This window comes from Salvia miltiorrhiza, chromosome 7 (genome assembly GCF_028751815.1).
Source record: "Salvia miltiorrhiza cultivar Shanhuang (shh) chromosome 7, IMPLAD_Smil_shh, whole genome shotgun sequence".
NCBI lineage: Eukaryota > Viridiplantae > Streptophyta > Magnoliopsida > Lamiales > Lamiaceae > Salvia > Salvia miltiorrhiza.
This window is the reverse complement of record NC_080393.1, coordinates 57791974-57814117: the sequence shown is the minus strand read 5'-3', so window position 1 is coordinate 57814117 and position 22144 is coordinate 57791974. Positions and strand designations below refer to the sequence as shown.

Below are 22144 nucleotides of genomic sequence, written 5' to 3'. Positions count from 1 at the left end.
TCTATATCTATACTTAATAGAAAAAGAGCCTAAGTATTCTATTGGACAACTTGTGGATTGCCTATTTTACCCCTCTCCATATTTTATATTATGTATAGTTATAAAGTATTTAATATTAGATTAAGCACGTTCCTTTATGTTTATTGGAATTAATTATAAAAGAATCCTAATTCAACTCAAACATGGAAGTAGTGACGGAAGTTTCTATTAGATTACTCCTAATATAATATTCTACTTAAATTTCTTTTTCATTCTTATCATATTCTATTAGATTACTCCTAATCTAACCTCATCGTCACTTCTTTTCCTCTTCAACATCTTGCTCTCTTTCGTGCTTCGCTCCGTCGGCGCTGCGCTCCGATCAGCAATTTCTTGCCTGGTCTACCAGCGTCGTGCATTCGTAAGCAATAAGATTTTGTTGTTCTCCTCCCGTCTACACCAGCTCCGATCAGGTTCTCCTCACTCGCTGCTCTGAGCCTCCAGTCTACCGTGCTCTCTTTCGTGCTTCACCTCCGCTCTTAGTCTTTCTCCGGTTGCCGCCTCCCCTCTTCGAAGGCCGTTTTAGGTTAGTTTTGATTCTCGCTCCGTCTGTTATAAATTATTGCAATGCTAATTAACGTCACTTTCCAATTTGTAAGCAGGCATGTTTAGATACTTCAACCATATTACATTCCAATGCTCACAATCTTATGCATTATTCTTTGAGTGATATCTCTGATCATTACACATCAAATTTTCTATTAAAATGCAAAAAAAAATCATGTCATTCATCGAAAAAAAATGAACGTTATTTTACTAATAAAAATTGAACTTGTTAATATGTTTTTAACAATTAATCATTAATATTAATTTTAAAATGACTATACTAAGTTTAAATTTTTGAAGTGTTAGTCTTATTTTGGTGACCTGCAGCTAAAATAAAAGTAGAGATTAATTGTTTGTAAGGAATCTATAAAAGTAGTTGGCGTTTTTTCTAATTTATGCATTATTATGAGTATGTTTTAGGCTCGGTCCTTAGTTTGCTCTTTTGTGCTCTCAAGGGTTCTAAGTTTTTTCTTTCCTTTTCTTCTATAAAATTTTTATTTTAATAATAATGAGTATGTTTTAGTGTTACTATCAATTTAAATTTACTATGAATAGATCTATGACTTTGCACTTGAAAGTTGAAACTACGACACATGTATCCAAAGGTTCCGAATGTTCAGTTATGTCCTCAAATTTTTGTTTTGGTCATTTAGTCTGATTTATAAGTTATATGCAAATTTTTGCAGAATGAAGGCATGTCTAAATTGTTGCTAAACCTCAACTAAATGAGGTTTAGCAATACAAAAATGTCATCTCAATATTTCCGAGCTTCAATTCTGTTCAAACGCAGAAGATAAAGAAAAACGCAACAGAGAAAGAAAATCAGAGGCGGATATGTTGTGGATTTCTATTACAATTCTAATTCTAATATTGTGGATTTCTATATATCACAAGTCTTTGATCTATTAAATTATTTTATTCTTATCCTAACCATATTTACAAAATATTTTGGGATTCAATAAATGTAAGTTTGGGATAGACATCCGAACATCCATAGATTGATCCAACGGCTAACACAGCTTGGTGTAATCGAATATATTAAGATATTATTTTTGTTTTTATTTTTTAAAATATTGAGACATCATATTAGAATTTAAATGAGACAAAATAATTAAGAGTATTATATTTAATTTATTATTTCTTAGACAATTTGATCATTAATTTTATCACACATTTTTTTTTACTTGTAATTTTATCACATAATTAATTATTGGTTAATTACATATAATTTTACTTCTACTTCATTAGCAAGAACCACTGATTCTACTTCATTAGCAAGAACCATAACTGCAAGCGATATTATTTCCAATGAAGAACAAGGTATGTCTATTAACTTTTTATAAATTGATTGATGATTAAATTAGTTAAGTATCATATTTTATATTTTTATAATGTTTATAATTGATTTTACTAATTTGATAAATTGTAGTATTAAACTTTTGGATAATTTTATTCTTCTAAAGTTCTATTATTCCAATCATGACATTATAATTCGCTATGAGTAAAGAACATTCTTTTCATTCCCACCCATTAATTAACTTTAGCATATTAATCATATAAACAATAATATAAATTGATTTTCAGAATTTTACAATTACAAATTGCAAATAATTATGCTCCACCTTAGCTTAAGGCTATTTACTTATCTCATTATGCATATGTCTTAATAAAATCCCTACTTAATCATAATCTATAAATCCTACCTATGAATGAGCTGAATCGATAAAGTGTTGATTTGTATTTAGAGTGTTTAGGTGATAATGAATATATTTAATTAATTTTTTTTAACATAAATTGAATTGAAAATCTTTTAGTTGTTAATTGGTTTGAGATTCTTTTATATAATTAAGCAATTGTTGACATATATATTTATTTTGTATATTGTTGTATTTATTTCATTTCACTAATCACTATAATATACTCCCTCCGTCCGCCAAGATTATGGCAATTTGCTTGGGCACGAGATTTAATAAAATTGGTGATGATTTTGATGTAGTGGAGAAAGGGTCCCACCACTTTATGAGATGAGTGGTTGAGATTGAATTTTGAGTGGTTTTTTTGTAAATAAAGAGTGTTAGTAAGGATAAAATATTAAAGAGGATGGTGGGACCATTGCCATAAAAGGAAAGTGACATAATCTTGGCGGACGCCCGATATAGTAATTGTGACATAATCTTGGCGGACGGAGGGAGTAACTTTTTTTATTTTTATATTGTATTTTTCTATATTTTTAGGTGTTAGAAGACAAAACGTTAAGAAGGTATCATGCCGAGAATATATTTGTTATAAGATACAGATTAGAAATCCAAGACAATCTATACTCTTATTAGCTGGAAGATTATTACAACAATATATAGTGGATATGTACATAAAATTGGAGACAACAAGATTGGATTTTTTTCGTCAAAACCAATCAAGTATGAGAGCAGAATTGTATCAAGGAATTGTGGATAGTGTATTTGATGGAGAATTAAGAGGGAATGAAATTGGCAAAAGAATTGTTCTACCAGCAACATTTACAGGAGGACCTAGAGATATGCGTCGTAGATATCTTAATGCATTGACATTAGTACAAAAATTTGGAAAACCATATCTATTCATTACAATGACTTGCAATCCAGAGTGGAAAGAAATACAAGAAGCATTATATGATGGTCAAACAGTTCAAGATCGTCCAGACTTAACTACACGAGTATTTCGAGCAAAACTGCAAGACTTGAAAGATCAATTATTCAAGAGGAAAATTTTTGGACATGTAGCTGCACATGTTGATGTAGTTGAATTTCAAAAGAGAGGGTTACCACATATCCATATGTTGATGCACATGTTGATGTAGTTGAATTTCAAAAGAGAGGGTTACCACATATCCACATGTTGATAATTTTCAAGTCCGACTATAAGTTGAATACGACAAGTAAAATAGATAAGTTTGTAAGTGCCGAACTTCCCGATGAAGAAAACAATTCTGAATTGTTTAAATTGGTGAAAAAACATATGATGCATGGACCTTGTGGAGAGCAAAATCTAAATAATCCTTGTATGGTGAAAGAAAAATGCAAATGCCATTATCCACGACCATATTGTGAAAGCACACAACAAGGTAAAGATGGATATCCAATTTACAGAAGAAGAAAAAATGGATCAACTGTACGTGTTCGGAATGCTGACTTAGACAACCAAAGGGTTGTACCATATAATGCACATCTATTGTCCAGATACAACTGCCATATTAATGTCAAGGTATGCTCTGGTATCACAGCTGTTAAGTATTTGTATAAATATATCTATAAGGGACATGATAAGGTGGCAATTCATATAACCCAAGATGATGAGCCGCATCAAGTTGATGAAATCAAACAATTTCAAGACGCACGATGAGTATCTGCACAAGAAGCTTTCTCATGGACAATTATATGTTGCTCTATCACGAGGAACTTCAATGTCTACTACTAAAGTGTTGATTAAGCCGACCACAACAGATACAAGACAAAAAATGTTGTCTACACTCAAGTTTTGATCGCAGGTAATTTTTAAATTTTAAAAATATTTTATATATTGTTATTATGCATCGATAAAAGTATATTTACATGTTTAACACGACAACAAAATCATGAAGAATCAGAAAGATGCAATTGATTCGCATTGTGTTGAAGACACTCGACATGCGGTTGGAATTTCAAAATTTAATTTTTTTTGTTGTTGTTTTTGGAGATAGCAATATATATGCATTTTTAATTTTTAAAATATTTGTTGATTTTAATATACATTTTTTAGTATGATTGTTAATTCGTTATTACATTTGAAAACATCGCGTGACAATCCATTTGAACTTAAAACTTTTGTTAAAAATTATAATTTAATTCATAATAAATACTAATACTTTTATTTATAAGAAGTATACGCCTGATTCGAAGTTGGATTAGAATCTGCACACGCATATACATAGCTATGAAGTCGCCACGCATCACATATATTATAGATTAAAATTACACACGTCTAGATGTTCGTCCCTAAATTAAAATAATAGTAATAAAAATTAAAATGACATTAGTTAAACGTGCAACGCACGTTCTGTCTGCTAGTACTAATATAAAAAGAGCCTAAGGAGCCTAATAAGGCACAACTTGTGGATTGCCTATTTTACCCTTGTAATATATTTTATACTCTCTCTGTCCATGAAAGAACTTCCTATCTTTCCTTTTTGGACGTCCACAAAAAAACTTCCCACCTAATTTTGGACTATATCCCACCACTTGTAATTACTCTTATTTTTCACTTTTCACAACTCTCAATATTAATTATAACACTTTTTCATCACTCCCAATACACTCTCCATACACTCAACAATATTTTTTCTTAAAACTCATGTCACTCCTTCCTAGGGAAGTTCTTTCATGGACGGAGGGAGTATTATATAAAGTTTTTGTAATTGTATCAAATCTAATGAGATCAATACTTATCATTAAATATATATATAAAAAAAAAAAAATCATACAAGCAAACCAAACCATTCATCCCTAAATCAAAATAACAATATTATTGAGGGTGATCTCATTGGATTATGTATCAATACTATGTCATAATTTATTATTTTCCATGATATTTTGAGAGTCTAGACCTATGCATAACAAATGCTAAGCAGGGCTGCAGGAGAAGTTCCTATGGTTTTGGCATTTATCTGACTTCTCCTTCTCCACCACACGCTCCTCTTCCACATCACCATTCACCAACGTGTTTCTACACCAGCGTCGTGCATTCGTAAGTTTGATTTCGTCGTTCTCCTCCCGTCTACACCAGTGCCGTGCATTCGTAAGCAAGATTTTGTTGTTCTCCTCCCTCGCCGCTGCGCTCCGATCAGGTCACGTATATCATATAGTTTCGGTAGTTGTTGTATCAAACGATACATAAGGACGTCCATGTATTCTATAAGCTTAACAAAACACATGATAACACGTACGATGTAATTAGCTTGATCGTGATTCATATATAGAGCGCCTCCGAAATCAGATCTCCTCTGCTGGAATCCTCCGACCGAGGGCGCGTTGTTCTTCTGGTGTGTGTTGAATATTAGGAATAAGTGAGAGAATTTGGATGGACGCAATCAAATTCATCGAAAAGAAGTAGAGAAAATCTGCCGCCAACATTCTGTACGTAGTGAGTATGTGTTTCGTTACAAAATTCCTTTGTTGCTGGTTTTATTTTAATTGATTTTTCAGTTTTCTGCTCAATTATCTTTACACTAACACTCATAAGTTTATTATACACGAGAACAGAAGGCTCCAGCTGCATACTCTTCATTTTTTGAAATAATTCAATTGCATCATTTAATTCTTTAACACAACTGAAATCGTGCATCATTTAATTCTTTAACACAACTGAAATCGATTGTGGGCTGCTTAGGTTGAAAAGCGATTCCGCATTTCAATGCAAATTGTATGGTAGGTACAAGAGTCTTACAGTCGTGTATTGGTCGTAATTTCAATTTGACTTCTTCAATTACATTAAGAGGAATTGTATACGTTATGTGCATTATTTAATTACTTATTTCTTCTATTATTTTTTAGGAAACTTGATTTATCATGTAAAAATCAATTTTGAAGTTAGGTTTTATATATACTAGCATTTCCATGGAAAATATTTTTACTAATTCAATTATAAGAAAAAATAATACTAAAAAATTGTTTATATAAATAAACAATTTATGATAAAAAAAAATAACTACAAATAGTATATTTAAATCAATAAGAAATTCTACTTAGATTATAACTAACTATTCAACTATAAATTTATATTAAAATAATATATATTTTACTTTTATTTTTAAAATTTAAAAGTACTAAAGAAATGAATGAATATCACTCTTCTTAGTTGCATTAAATTAATATTATTATAATTAAAATATATATATTAATACAAAGCACAAAAATTGATATCTAAAAAATATAGGAAATGAAATAAAATTAATATAAAAAAAGAAACAAAGAGAAAAAAAATTATGTTCAGCATTAATAAGAAGAAGAGAGAAAATAAAAAGTTTAAAAATTTTAATGAAGAGAGATCATGTCACGAGCTTTAATTTTTAATTTTTTTATAATTTATTCATTTTAAATTTATTTTTGATAATTTTTATACCATTTTAAAGATCATGTCACGAGCTTAAATTTATGAGTTAATATATAGATATGGCCACTTTCATATAGTAAAATTAAAATTTGGCCTATGAAATAAAAATATTAAAAATTGACCAATTTTTATGTAAAAGTACAAAATTACCCCTTACTTTAAAATTTAAAAAAATGGCCGGTCACAAGTCACTTGATCCTCTCTCTCTCTCTCTATCTCTCTCTCACACACACACACACACACACACAAATCCAAATCGAAACACACACACCACTCAAATCTATCGGACTCCCTCTCCTCAAGGTCCCGCCGTCGACTACCGTCGTTCTCCCTCTTTCTCATCTCCTCCGGCGACGACAGCTCCTGCTACAACCGCCGCCCTCAACAATTTTTCCTCTCTGCTCGAGCTTCGACGCCTGAGCCTTAGCTCCCCCAAATCCAGGCGCCCTCACCCCTACCCTTATCTTTCTCCGTCCGTGGCTGAACGGCAGCGGCAGGGTCGCATAGCCACCACCACCGTGACGCACAGTAGCAGTGTCGCACAGTTTTGCAGGAGACAAGTCGATCTCCTCAAGTTTCATCTGAGTTATGTTCGGCGAAGAGAAGCCAGATTCGCCGGCCATCCAGATTCAGGCAGATCTCTCTCTCAATTATCTCTCTCTCTCGCTCTCTCTCTCGACAGATCTCTCTCTGCGTTTCTTTCTAATTTTATAGTTTCTCTCTGTGTTGGTGGAGGTTTTGGAGCTGGTGGAGGATTAGGAGGTGGAAGAGGAGGAGGTCGTGGTGCCGTTCAATTTCTTGACACCGATGAAGATTAGGGTTTCGTCGGATAAATTACCTGAGGTTCTGAAACCTGGTGTAAAAAGAGAGTTTAAAATTATTTAAGGCCATTATCTTAGGGCTATTTGCAAAAATAGGCTACTATTTTCCGGACTTGCAAAAATAGGCCAATTATTTTAGTTTTTGGCATTTTTAGGCCATATTTGAGCTCAATTCAGCATTTATAGGCCATTTTTTGGAGTCAAAATGTGGCCCAAAATAGCTTGATTGGGTACACATGTGGCCTAAAAATACCAAAAACTAAAATAATTGGCTTATTTTTACAAGTCCGAAAAATAGTGGCCTATTTTTGCAAATAGCCCTAAGATAATGGATTTAAATAAATTTAAACTCGTAAAAAGATGGGAATTCAAACAAGAAGAAAAAGATCTCATCGTCAAACTTCATCGAGAACTCGAATTTTATTGTGATATGAAGAATGAAGAAACTAAAATAAATCTGGTTGTTGACTTTACCAGATCTATAAATTTTGTTCATGAATTCACATTCATATCTTTAAATTCACAACCAGTTCGATGAATTCAAAACCAAATCTATGAATTCACAACTAAAACTCGAATTCACAACAAAAATAAATTCTAATTTTAGTTATGAATTTAAACTTTAAAAACTCAAATTCACAACTACTTGAATTCACAACCAAAATAAATTCTGATTGTGAATTCACAATCAAACAATTCTGGTTGTGAATTAAATTATGGTTGTGAATTCGACCGGTTGTGTTCACAACAAAAAATACTTGTTGTGAATTGAATTTTTGTTTAAGAGAAAGAAAAATAGTGGCAAAAGTGAGAAAAAATTGAGGAAAAAATGTTGGAAAAATATAGTGATTATATGAATTAGCCACTTTTATTTAGTAAATTTAGAAATTAGCCTATCATATAAAAATTATGTAAAAATATAAAATTACCCCTAAGATTAAAATTAAAAAGTTATCCACAAATTCATCCTAACAAACACACTACACATTTTCAAAAAATCTCTCTCTCTCTCTCTCTCTCAATAAAGGTTACTCCTACAAAAACAAAAGTAAATTAAGGGATCCCTCTGTCCTATTAATAATGGCTCACTTTTCTTTTTCATTTGTCCCATTAATAATGGCAATAAAACTGTGTAGCCACATTGTAGCCACCCACAATTTAGTTTAATAGGGAAAATTTAAATTTATTTAATTTATTTTTTAAAATAAAAATAAGATTTAGTTATTTTATTGTATTCTCTACATTCTAGTTATTTTTTTTATAATTTTTTTTGCATATTTTATTTTTAATTTATTTTTTAATAAAAATAAAAAATACAAAAAAATTATAAGTTAAAATAAAATAAATAAATAAATCTTCTTTTTATTTTAAAAAATAAGTTAAATTTTTTTTTTCAATTTAAGTGAATTGTGGGTGGCCACAATGTGGCTATTTAGCATCACTCTAATAATGGCACATTCCAAAACTGAAAACTACTATTTTTTACAAAAAATTGTGGGCTCCACTATTATCCATCAGTTTTATACTTTAATCACTCTTTATCTTAGTAATTATGCCTAAAAATAGGAAGTCATACTTAGTGGAACAAAGTGAGTGTATATATTATACTCACAATACCCATTCTAGTTTTATATAAAAGAAACAGGAATTAGAAAAAATCATTTGATAAAGCATTTACGCAATTGAACTAACTAAAAAAGATTATGTAAGATGCTTAAGTTGAAATGGTGATGTGGATTCATAATCACGCAATTGAAATTCGGATATCGAGAAATGAGCTTTTACTTTGATTCAATTGGCAATTTTATAACACTCACTTTTCCATGGTTTTTAATATTTTTATGATGTTAATTTTATAGAGAATTGAGTGTTTGATGATTGTTTTGTGCTTATATTTTGGGCTGGCAAATCGTGTGTGTCGGATCGATATCGGGTCGATCTGATATCGATACGATCTGATAAGGCCAAACTTGAACATGACTTGTTAAGAAAGTAAAAAAAAAATCAACACTTTTTTAACTTTTTTCTATTTTTTTCATTTATTTCTTTTTTTTAATATTACCTTTATTCACATTAATAGCTATTTTTTCTTACAACTATAATTACTTAACCAAATAATTAAAATTATAAGTTTTCGTGAGTAAAAATAATAATTTTCGTGAAAACATAATTTTGAAACATTACATTTCTTCATATGAATAATTACTTTTATTAAGACAATAATTAATTTTTTTTTTCTTTTTTCCATTTATTTTTGCTTTTCTTAATATTATCTTTATTCATATCAATGGTTATTTTTTTATACGACTATAATTACTTGTCAAAATATTTAAGAATAAAAGTACTAGCGAGTGAAAATAACATTACTTTTTTTACATCAATAATTATTTTTACTTATAAAAATAAATACTTAAGAACATAACTAAAATTAAAAGTTCTTATGAACAAAAATAAACATTATTGTGAAGAAATGTAATGTTTCAAAAACATTATATTTCTTCATAATAATAGTTACATTTTATTATAACAATAATTACAACTAATATAATAATTTTGAAAGACTACATTTTTCATATCAATTACTCCATCCGTCCCAATAAACTTGTCCCATTTCTTTTGAGCACAGAGATTAAGGAGTGTTAGATTAGTGTTGTAAAGTAAAAGGCCCACATGTTTAACAAAAAGTAAGTATAACTTAATTATTCTTGTGTTTGACTTTAATAAAATGTTGACCGACTTTTTTTAAAATTAAAAATTTAATCTAATTTCAAATTCATCTTTTAATTTTAATTCAATTTTAAAAACTGCCAAAAATTAAAATTAAACACTTCCATTGTTTAAGTTAGTAGGCAGCAGAATTCTCCCCTCCAAAAGTTGGAGTGTTAGTAAAAATTGAAATGAAAAAAGAAGAGGGAAAAGTTGAGTAAAAATCTGAAATTTTTCATTAAATCAACATCTTTCAAAATTCCCACCAAAATACATTGCCAAGTTTTATAAAATCTGCCATTCACTACTTGATGGCATTATAAAATAATAATGAAATTTAATTGTAGAATATGATGGGCCATTACAATAATAAATTGTTGAATTGATGTGGTTCAAATTCGTGGAATCTGCCTGTTTAATTAGCCACACTTCAATGTTTCGATCATAACTTTTTTAATTTAACTCTAAATAATGAACTATCAGTTGCAATATTTATTTTTTTTTTGAGATAAAAGGCATATCATATAAATCAAACCAAATCAGAGTTTACAATATCAAGAAGCCAAACAGGAAAGTTTGACGTCCACGTTTGCTCACCCTGAGAAACCACAGCAGAAGCAGCTAAAGCATGAGCCGCTTTATTTGCACTTCTTCGAGCATGACAAAACTCCAACACCACGTACTTGCGCGCATGCTCAAAGACCTCCCACAAATCATCACAGAGAGAATCAGACCCTCCCCTCTCATCCTGAAGCACATGGATAGCAAGAAGGGAGTCGGAGAAAAGAAAGACTGGACCAATATCTTGTTCAAGGCAAAAGCCAATAGCAATCATCATAGCGTGGAGTTCCCCAAGTAAAACCGTAGGCGTGAATCCAATCGGTCGGATACCTTTCCATCAACATATTGGTCCACGCTATGATGATTGCTATTGAAAAGCTAGTTCAGATATTGGTCCACGCTATTGAAAAGCTATTGCTGTTGATGGATACCTTTCCATCAACATATTGGTCCATCAACATATTGGTCCACGCTATTGAAAAGCTAGTTCAGATACCTTTCCATCAACATATTGTTGACTTTATATTCCAAATAGCCAAAAAGTTATGCACGTTCCAATTAGCACGAAACCTAAAGAGTATTTTCTTTAATATTGGTGATTTCTAGATACTTCTTTATTTATTTCCTCCATCAAGATTTCTTTGTATTAGAGCCTATAATAGCCTATATAGAATTAAATTTTTGATAATTTGATTATATAGAGTTTGAGAATAGAGTTCTCAATTTCCTTTTCTTTACAGCTTAAAAGTCGAATAAATTAAGCATACTATTTTATTTCATCCATTTTTCTTGTTTGCATCCCCATCAAAAGGATCCCATCAGTAGGAAAAATTCTACAAAAAACGATCTACATCCAGAATTCAACACAAAGTAGAGACTTATGGAGCACAATTCTTCAACGATAGTCCAATACCAGTAACTTATGATCGCAAAACAAAGGTGATTGCGTTTGTAATATTCTGCTGCTGATCTGCAACTTTCCGATTTCACGCAGCCTGTACGGTGCGGCCAGTGTCTCGCGACTGGGCTGAGTCCGACCTTCCGCACAAAATCCTCAAGCAGCGTCGTCCGCAATTATGCCCTAGTCTATAACCATATGCGTATCCGAATGAAAAACTATTTTGGTGCTCTCTTCGTATTTTTCTCTCCAACGACGAGTAAAACTCATGTATGGGACCGTAGGCGAATAGTAACACAAAGATGATGAGAAACACAGAGACAACTACGGCAGCAATATGGCCAATCGATAGTGTTTCCATGGGATTGGTCATCATCAAGGAAGCTCCATAGCTCACTCCAATAGATGTCAACGACACCCACATTGCATACGTGGCGATAGCCAGGAAGAAGAAGCTCTCCGATGGCCCTCCGGTGGTGATGAGGAGGATTGTGATGACAGATGAAATGAAAGCTGTGGTGTTAGCACGAACGAAGTGTTTGTATATTTTGGGATGAGTAGACGCCATCACTGCTTTGCCGGCACTGTGCGATGATGTGTCATCCTGCCACACGCCGCCGGGGGGGCTGACGGCGGCCTGGAATGCCATGGTGGCGATCAGTGTTAAAATATGGTATTATCATAATGCATATCATAATGCAGAGAAAAGTAAAGAGAAGCAAATGATTGTTATTGTATTGCTTAATATTTCCGTATTACAATGATACTCAATTTATAGGTTTAAGAATGATCAAAGTCATGCAAATCCCTATAATTAAGGTACTAAAGTCCTACAATATATTTCTTTTGACTTTACTTGTGGTTTTTCTTGACTTTGTTATTGAGTATTTTCAACACTCCCCCTCAAGTTGAGTAACGGGATTCCCGATATTCAACTTGCCAAGAACTTCTGAAAAATTCTTGGAGTTCACAGCTTTGGTTAGGATGTCTGCGAGTTGGTCTTCAGATCTTACGAATGGGAGCGTCACAATACCTCCTTCAATTTTTTCCTTGATAAAGTGCCTATCAACTTCTACATGCTTTGTTCTGTCGTGTTGAACAGGATTTTCTGATATGCTGATGGCTGCTTTATTGTCACAGAACATTTGACACGTCTTTGTCGGTTGAAGACCCAATTCAGTCAACAATCTTCTTAGCCACAGGACTTCGGTTAGTCCACTCTTGATTCCCCTGAACTCGGCTTCTGCACTAGAGAGTGCTACCACTTTCTGTTTCTTACTCCTCCATGAGACAAGGTTGCCTCCAATAAAGGTGAAGTATCCTGCTGTTGACTTTCGGTCGACGGGATTTCCAGCCCAGTCAGCATCAGTGTATGCCTGTATCTCGAGATGTCCAGTCTTCCTGAACAGTACTCCATAATCAAAGGTTCCTTTCAAGTATCTCACAATTCTGAGTGCTGCTTCCATATGGTCAGCTTGTGGTTGGTGCATAAACTGACTCACAACTCCAACAGCATATGCAATATCAGGCCGAGTATGAGAAAGATATATAAGTTTCCCTACCAAACGTTGATATTTTCCTCGATCCGCCAATTCAGCTCCCTTCACAATCTGTAGCCCATGATTGACAGCCATAGGCGTCTCAGCTGGCTTGCAATCTAGCATCCCAGTTTCTGCAAGAAGGTCAAGAGTATACTTCTTCTGATTGATAAAAATCCCTTTCCTCGATCTGAGTACTTCGATCCCGAGGAAGTACTTTAGTCTCCCAAGGTCCTTCATTTCGAACTCCTTGAAAAGATTTGCTTTCAACTTCTGGATTTCTTCTAAGTCATCCCCTGTTATGATCATGTCATCAACGTAAATGACTAAGCAAGAAATAAGATCACCTCGTTTCTTCAAGAATAAGGTGTGGTCTGAATTGCTTTGCTGGTACCCGAACTTCTTCATAGCTGTGGTGAATCTTCCAAACCAAGCTCTGGGAGATTGTTTGAGCCCATATAAAGTCTTTTTCAATTTGCATACCTTCCCTTCCTCGAACTCATCTGAAAAACCTTGGGGTGCATCCATGTATACCTCCCGTTCTTCTTCAAGCTCACCATGAAGGAAGGCATTTGTAACATCAAACTGATGAAGATCCCAATCCTTGTTTGCAGCAATGGAGAGGAGCACCCTGACAGTGTTCATCTTTGCCACAGGCGAGAAAGTTTCTGCATAGTCGATCCCATATGTTTGTGTGTAGCCTTTTGCAACCAGCCGAGCTTTGTATCGCTCAATAGATCCATCGGGTTTTCGTTTGATTGTGAAAACCCATCTGCATCCCACAGTTTTCTTCCCTTTTGGCAACCGACACTTCTCCCATGTGTGATTCCGGTTTAGGGCTCCTATCTCTTTCTTCATAGCATTTCTCCAATGCTCGATCTTCAGGGCTTGCTCTGCTGTTTGTGGAATCTCCTCATCATATAAGGCCGCTTCATAGGCTGTGGCATTTTTGGACAAGTTTCCCTTGGCGATATTCCCAATTGAGTATCGCGAATTCCTCACAATTTTCTCTGGGGTATACCGTTTAGGAGGTACACCCCGATTACTCCTGGGTGGTAGCACATATCTCCCAGTATCTCCATCTACTGTATTATCCTCCTGTTCTTCTTCAATGACTTGAGAAATATTATCAGCAGAATCAGAAGCCACAATAGTAGGTTCAGAAGATCTTACCTCAGATATCAGTGGCGGAGAAGATATAGGCTCATGCAGCGGACTAGATTGTTCTGGAGTGGATGAAACATGCTCGGTGGTTAGGTTAACTTTTTCTGTTGGATCTGCTTCCGGGACTGGCATTGGTAACCAACTTAACAAGTCGATCTCACTCTTATTCTCACTTTCACTCTCCCCCTGACTGTTAGGGTGGTTACTGTAAAAATACTCAGTTTCGAGAAAGTCACAGTTCATAGTGGTCACAATTTGACGGTTTTGAGGGTTTGTAACATCTATACCCTTTTTGATTGACCCCATAGCCCACAAACACACACTTGATAGCGCACGGAGAGAGTTTTGTCCGCTCATGTTTGGGAACATGAACGAATACGGAACAACCAAATATTCGTGGTTGCAGCGTAAGGGCAGTGGGTATATTAGAAACAGTGGATAATTTCTGTAAAGGAGTTTGAAGTTGGAGGGTTCTGGTGGGAAGGCGATTTATAAGGTAAGCAGAAGTGGCGACAGCTTCAGGCCAGAAGTGGGTGGGTACCTTAGACTCAAGCATCATAGCACGGGTCATTTCAAGGAGAATTCGATTTTTTCGTTCAGCAACACCGTTTTGTTCGGGAGTATGGGAACAAGTGGTTTGATGAATTATCCCTCTTTGTTGACAGAAGTCTTGCATGGATCGATTGACAAACTCCCCCCCATTATCGGTTCTAAGGGTCTGGATATGTTTTTGAAATTGAGTTTGAATCATTTTAAAGAAATGAGTGAACTTTTCAAAAACTTGAGATTTATTTTTGAGAAAATACACCCATGTCATCCTAGTGCAATCATCAATAAAAAGTAGAAAATATCTAAAACCTTGACCCCCCACAACAGGTGAAGGACCCCAAACATCAGAATGAACAAGAGAAAATATGGAGTTCACTTGTGTGTCATTAGGCTTAAAAGTTTTTCGGTGGCTTTTAGCTAAAACACAAGTCTCACAAGATAGAGTCTCATTTTTTACTAATTTAGGAAATAAAAGCTTAAGATACCCCGTGGATGGATGCCCTAACCGACGGTGCCAAAGCCAGGCTTCCCGGTCAGCAGTTCCGTGAGCCAGCATCACCTTGCCTTGCTGAGCTATCTCATCCACATAGTACAATCCATCCCGCTCAGTGCCACGTCCAATAATCTTCCCCGTCCTGATATCCTGAAGAAAACAAAAGTGGGGATGAATTATCATGCTACAATTGAGCTCTTTTGTAACATGGCTAATAGATAACAGTTTATGGGAAAGAGATGGAACATATAGACAATTTGAGAGACGTAGTGTAGGAGAAATTTCTATAGTTCCGGCTCCTTCAACACGAGTCAAATCACCACTTGCAGTTTGAACATGTGTTCGGTGGGATATTGATGACTTAATAATATCAGTTTTATCAAAGGTCATCGAATCGGTAGCTCCACAATCAAAAATCCACCCTTCCTCTCTATCCCTATTATCACAAGAGGTTTGATATGCAGCGGAAAAATTTAGGGACTCTCTACATAATTGGGAAGTGATTTTAGTATTATGTAGAAGATTGGGGTTTTTCTGAAATTTTCGAGAACTTAGGGGGGCTGTTTGCATAAGATGGGGTAAGTTCTGCAATTTAACAAAACCTCGGGGTAGCCTTTGTGTTTTATTGAAATTTAGGTGTTTATGTTGCAAAATACCACCAAACCCTTTAATTTCACCTCCAATACCTGCGCCTCCTTCATAGGCGCCTTCTCCTCCACGATTTTTTTTACCCCCTTGCACAGCCGGACGTTCTTCAGCCGCCTCCGCCGCCGCTGGTCGCATCACGGTCGGTGCCGCCGCCCCCACGGTCAGCGGCGACTGATCTCCAGCCGCCGACATCTCCCTCGCACCCCACGGTCTAGAGGCTGCCAGTCGGTCGACAGCCATGGCCGCCGCTCTTGCGGCCCACGCCGGTCGGTTCTCGGCCACCGCCGATCCAGTCGGTGTTGCTCCGATCTGTTCCGAATTTCCTCCACTTCCGTCCGCCATTTTCCCTTTCGCAACCTTGGAATTGTTTTCCCACCACTCTGGTGGGTTGCCTCTGCCGGTGGCGGTGTGTGGCGGTCGGACCTCAGGCCGCTGAGTAGGGCGGTGGGTGGCGGTGATTCCGGCTCCGACCCCTCCCGATGATGAGGCGTCGATGTCGGAGCGATTGGTTGCCGGCTGCAAGTTTTGTAGTCGGGCGGCCTCCCTTTTCACTTTTGAGAACGCCGACTCGACTGAGGTAACGGGAACTTTCTTGAGAATGTCCCGACAAAGTTTATCATATCTGCCATCTAATCCAGGGAGGAACTGAAATAATCGGCAATTTCCGATTAATTTTCGGTGCTTATTAATCCCTTCTTCATTGCAGTTGATTGGATTTGGGTCTCTTCGACCCATTCTGTGGATTCTGTTTGGATTTGGGTTATTTGAATCTGTTTGGTTTATGGTTTCAATCTCTCCTGGCATTTTTTTTTTCAGGAAATGAAGAACAGAGGCTGCCTTGATTTGGTGAATTGGCTAAGAAAGGTTTTGGTTTGGGATTATGAACGATGATGATTTGTTTCTGAGTTCCTAGGATTGAAGTTGCTAGGATTGAACTTGCTCTGATACCATGTTAAAATATGGTATTATCATAATGCATATCATAATGCAGAGAAAAGTAAAGAGAAGCAAATGATTGTTATTGTATTGCTTAATATTTCCGTATTACAATGATACTCAATTTATAGGTTTAAGAATGATCAAAGTCATGCAAATCCCTATAATTAAGGTACTAAAGTCCTACAATATATTTCTTTTGACTTTACTTGTGGTTTTTCTTGACTTTGTTATTGAGTATTTTCAACAATCAGGACCACCACCACCATTGTGACGTCGGTCAACTTGGGGAAGACTTCGAGCATTGACTGATCAGATAAACTTCTCAAGAATTCTTTAATTTCTGAATATGTAGCTGTGTCTCGAAAGCTCTCATTTAAGATATCAAGTGCTGTTTTGCCCATGGAATTCATAGATAACTTCTTCATTTTATTACTTTCCACCAAGTACCGTACAACCTGAAATTTTGATACAATTAGCTTCATTAGTTGGAACTAATTATTTTGATTATCAAACAATTACGCTTCCAAATTGATATGATTTATTATATGGGTTAATTATAGTTTATAGTCTGAACCTTCAGTGAATTTCAGTTTATAGTCTTTACTTTGATTTTGTTTTTTTAGTCTGAATTTTGAGGAATTGTTTAATTATAGTCACAATCACATGATCAAAATTATTAAAATTAAACCTGAAATGATGACCAATGGTCACCAAACCAGAGAATCATGTATTCTACGTACACTAAAGGAGAATTACAATAGTAGTTAGCCTATCGTCATCGGACCACCAAAGTAGTTTGAAAGTTGGCGATGTTGCATTAACTTTCAGGATGATTCTGACCACACTAATGGTCCGATCACAAGGGCTACATACCATTAGAAATCTCCTTCAATGTAAAATATAGTTTTAGGTGTAGTTTCGATAAAGGATAACTATTGATGTGATTGTATTTATAATTAAATAATTCAATGTTCATGCTATATATACAAAAAAATAAATCAAATTACAATCAACGCTAAAAATTGAAATTCACTGAAAGGTTCCCGGCTAACAATTAACCCTTATTATAATTAGGGTTGTCTAATTGGTTATCGGGTTTTGGATAATCCGTTAACCGAATCGAAATTTCCGGTTGGGTATCCAATAATCGAATTTTTTGGGTATCGGTTCGGTTTCGAGTATCATTTTTAGAAAAATTTTGGGTATCGGTTAACCCAATAACCGAAACGGGTTAACCGAAATAACCAAAAATTATTTAATAAATTATTTAATATATATATTATATATTTTTTAATTATTAATTCATTAATTTATTTATTTTTTATTTAGTCGTAGCTAAAATAAAATTATGGTATGTTTAAAGTTTAAGAATAAGCTTTAGTCTGGTGGATAAGTTGCTTTGTGTATTTTCTAGAGACTAAAGGTTCAAATCCTCTATCTAGCAAATTATTTGAATTTTAATTTTTTAAATGGGTACTAGTACGACCATCCCTGCTATGCACGGTGAAATTAAAATTAAATAATATTTTAAATAAATGAATATAAATATTAAACAGAATCAAAATATAAATAAATGCAAAATATGATTTAAACATAAAATATCAATTGCTCAATAAAATCCCAAATTTAAAAATATAATTTTCAACTATGTATAAAATGTAATGATAATTATTATTATAGATTATTCCACATAATAATAAATAAATAATATTTTTATAGACAAACATAAATAAAAAAAATTGTAAAATTTTAAGGAAGGGAAAGAAAATAAATTATTTTAAAATTTTAATAACATATTCATTTTATATTCATTTTTGATTATTTTTATACTATATTAAAGATCTTGTTACGAACTTAAACTTAATATGCATATTGAATATATCTTCATAAATCGAATTTGGCGATATTTAGAAAATAATTAAAATTATATATAAAAAAATATATAAAAAATTATTTAAAAAATTGATGGGCGGAGAAGAGAGAGAGAAAATGGAGGGAGAAAACTCATCTTTTATATATTATATAGATTTCGGATACCCAAATAACCGAATCGGGTAACCGAAGCGGATATTGGGTAACCGAACACCTAAAACGGTTCGGGAACGGTTAGTGAAATATGGCAATTTCGGGTTCGGGTAACCGAAAATTCGGGTATGGATAACCGAACCCGAACCGATCGACAACCCTAATTATAATATTGATCAAATGACGAACACAAACAAAAAGAGTTGGATGTTAATTACCTGATCTTGATTGGACCTCACAGCCAAATGCAAGAGCGTCTCCCCATCATCATCCTTTGCATTCACAAGGTCTCCCAACTTCTCCGCCAAAACCTTCAATGTGGTAAGCTGACGATGTTTCACGCACAAGTGCAGCACGGTCTGGCCGCGATGTCTCTCCATAGCAGGAAATAAATCCATTTGAAGCAGCTCCTTCAACACCTCATCATGCCCTTTTATGGCTGCAACATGAATTGGGTTCATATCATGGCAGTCTCTCCACCAGCACATCTCTGGGGCTATTGCTAACAATCTTTTGGCAATTCCGACGTTCCCTTTCGCAGCTGCAAGGTGAAGAGATGAAGAATTCTTGGAGTCCAGATCTCGAGCTAGCTCTTGGTTGATCTGCAACACCTCTTCCATGATGCTTTCTTGTCCCTGCTTTATTGCTATGTGTAATACATTTCTGAGACATGGAAATGAAACTACATCAAGAAGATGTGGGTTTTCTTGGAGCAGTTGTTGGAACGTTGCTACATCCCCAATTGTTGCAGCATCATACAGTTTCTTTTCCGCTGATTCTCCAGCCATTCTTAATTTCCTATTCAACTAATGCCTTTTTTAATTTCCACACAAGCTTGTGATTTTGTGAACTCTCACACACACATATATATATATAATTATATACGTATATTGACACACACACACACACTAGACGAGCCTTGTTAAGACAGACTGGAAATGTTTAAAAAATGACTAACTATTAAGGTTGACTTTAACATTACACGACCGGATCCATGGAGTCCGGATATATATTCTTCATTTTTAATCTAACAAAAAAACAAATGAAAGGGAAAGAAAAGAAACTAATCTTTATAATCTGAAGAATGGTTAGGTAAATAGAAACATGACGTGAGATCATAGCTGGGTAACTTTTATTAATATTTCAATCGCTAATATACCAGCTCATCCTATTAATTTTTCTACATGCTAGCAGAAAGAGCCTACATTGTACATATAATCAATATTATTCTATTTGATAAAAGCAAAGAATATAAATATGTATTAATTATATTTAAATTTTTAATTAGAAATTTGGACTATTTGATTCTGTAACTATAGAAAAACCTCTTTAAAATGATACTCAAATAAATTAATTATAAATTAATAAATTTCTTTGGCCCTAAACTTAGGTCAGTTTTAAAAAATCATCAATTTTAATAAAATAATATTTTTTAAAGAATTCTATTATAATATATAGGTCTTTTTAATATTATAAATTGCTCCCTCCGTCCCAACGAAAGCGGTACGTATTCATTTTTGAGTCATCCCAACAAAAGTGGTGCATTTCCTTTTTTGATAATAATTTTACACTACAAACAATGTGGCCTCACACACCTTTACACACTTTTACACTATAATCTTATTATCCTTAAATCTCGTGCTGAAAAGAAGTGCATCGCTTTCATTGGGACGAATAGAATAATAATTATTAAAATAATATAATAATTATGAATATTATGATAACTTGTTAAAATATGAATTTATTGTCAAATCAACTTCAACTTGATCATCATTACGATCTCCAATAATGCGGCGAGATTTGGCGCGCCAGGCACGAAGAGGAGAAAGAAGGAGGCGGGAGATACACGGTCCAATAGGAAAGTTGCATCCATTAAAAAAATCCTGAAAAGTCTGCAATATTGTTTATATTGCATAATATATTATTATATTCGTCATAGTACTGTTACTCGAGCTATATTTTCTGTAACAACCATATATTATACTTTATATCAAATTATTGTATGCATTATACTGTAACAACCATATATTATTATTATATTGCATAATTTATATTGACTTCTATGCACTATCAAACAAAAGTCGACTCTATTCTATAGGTTCGTCAAGAAAAGAAAAACAAAAGGAAAATGACGTACGGAGAGAGAGGGGCAATTTCTATGGACCAAATGCTTATTATATGGTTCTTGTATCTATCTGTACAGCACATTGTTGGGAAATATACACAAATGCTTCCGCCCATTATGATATGACCCCAGCCAGTACCAGCATAGTAGAGGAAGAGCAGGATGAGATACATGAAGAAGAGGAGTCGAGCTTGGCCCAACGCCGGACACGTCGGGAGATTAAGAGGCCCACTCGCTTCAATACTTGAAGCCCATTAGAATTAGGTTTTCTTATTATTTCATATTTCCTTTTTTCTTCAGTTGCTGCGTCGCCTTATATATAAGGCTAGGGTTTGTCTTTGAAGTTATGTTATGAATATTTTAGTTGTGAACTGATTCTTGCGTGATCGTGAGAGTTTGTTTGGGAGTTTCACGTTCTCATTAACGTGATTATTAATACAACTCGTATTAATTGGTGCTTTCATTGCCGTTCTCATGGCCCCCGACGTTCCCGAATGGCAAGCGCCGCTCACCGCTGTGCAAAAACAGATCGATGAACTGGTCGCCCTATTCAAGATATCCCACCAGTCGCACTCTTCCAACCCCGGCGACTCTCATCCACCTCGCGGTCCACTGCTCCGCCTCGATGTTCCTCGCTTCGACGGCGACGATCCTCACTCCTGGATTTTCAAAATCGAAGAATATTTTCAATATCACAATATTCCGGACGCCCAACGCCTTCAAATTATTGCCTTTCATCTGGATGGCCGAGCTTCCACATGGTTTCAGTGGCTGAAATCCCAAGGTATTCTCTCCTCATGGTCGGATTTTTTATCTCGCGTTCGCTCTCGTTTCGGGCCTTCTCAGTTTGAGGACCCCGAGGGTATGCTCGCCAAGCTGTCACAGCACGGATCTGTCGCGGACTACCAGTCCTCATTCGAGGCTCTTATGGGCCGCACTCACGGCATCTCAGAGCCCTTATTGATCTCC

General features: G+C 34.7%; 2 protein-coding genes and 1 long non-coding RNA gene across 3 annotated transcripts; 1 reads left to right on the top strand and 2 right to left on the bottom strand.

Annotated features, from left to right (window-relative positions):
* The first annotated feature begins 41 nt into the window (after positions 1-41).
* Positions 42-1509, top strand: LOC130995112 (uncharacterized). Its single transcript, XR_009092054.1, has 2 exons — positions 42-565; positions 1272-1509. It is a non-coding gene; the product is annotated as an uncharacterized LOC130995112 (long non-coding RNA).
* A 13786-nt stretch (positions 1510-15295) lies between these two features.
* On the bottom strand, positions 15296-16821 carry LOC130994494 (uncharacterized). The gene is made up of 2 exons (XM_057919536.1): positions 16125-16821; positions 15296-15588 (listed from the first exon to the last, which is right to left on the bottom strand). The coding sequence occupies exons 1-2, from the start codon at positions 16819-16821 to the stop codon at positions 15551-15553; spliced, it is 735 nt and encodes a 244-aa protein (XP_057775519.1). The 3' UTR covers positions 15296-15550.
* A 431-nt stretch (positions 16822-17252) lies between these two features.
* Positions 17253-19922, bottom strand: LOC130994493 (ankyrin repeat-containing protein At5g02620-like). Its single transcript, XM_057919535.1, has 2 exons — positions 19269-19922; positions 17253-17480 (listed from the first exon to the last, which is right to left on the bottom strand). Exons 1-2 carry the CDS (start codon positions 19836-19838, stop codon positions 17253-17255), a joined length of 798 nt encoding a protein of 265 aa, XP_057775518.1. The 5' UTR covers positions 19839-19922.
* Between the last annotated feature and the right edge of the window lie 2222 nt (positions 19923-22144).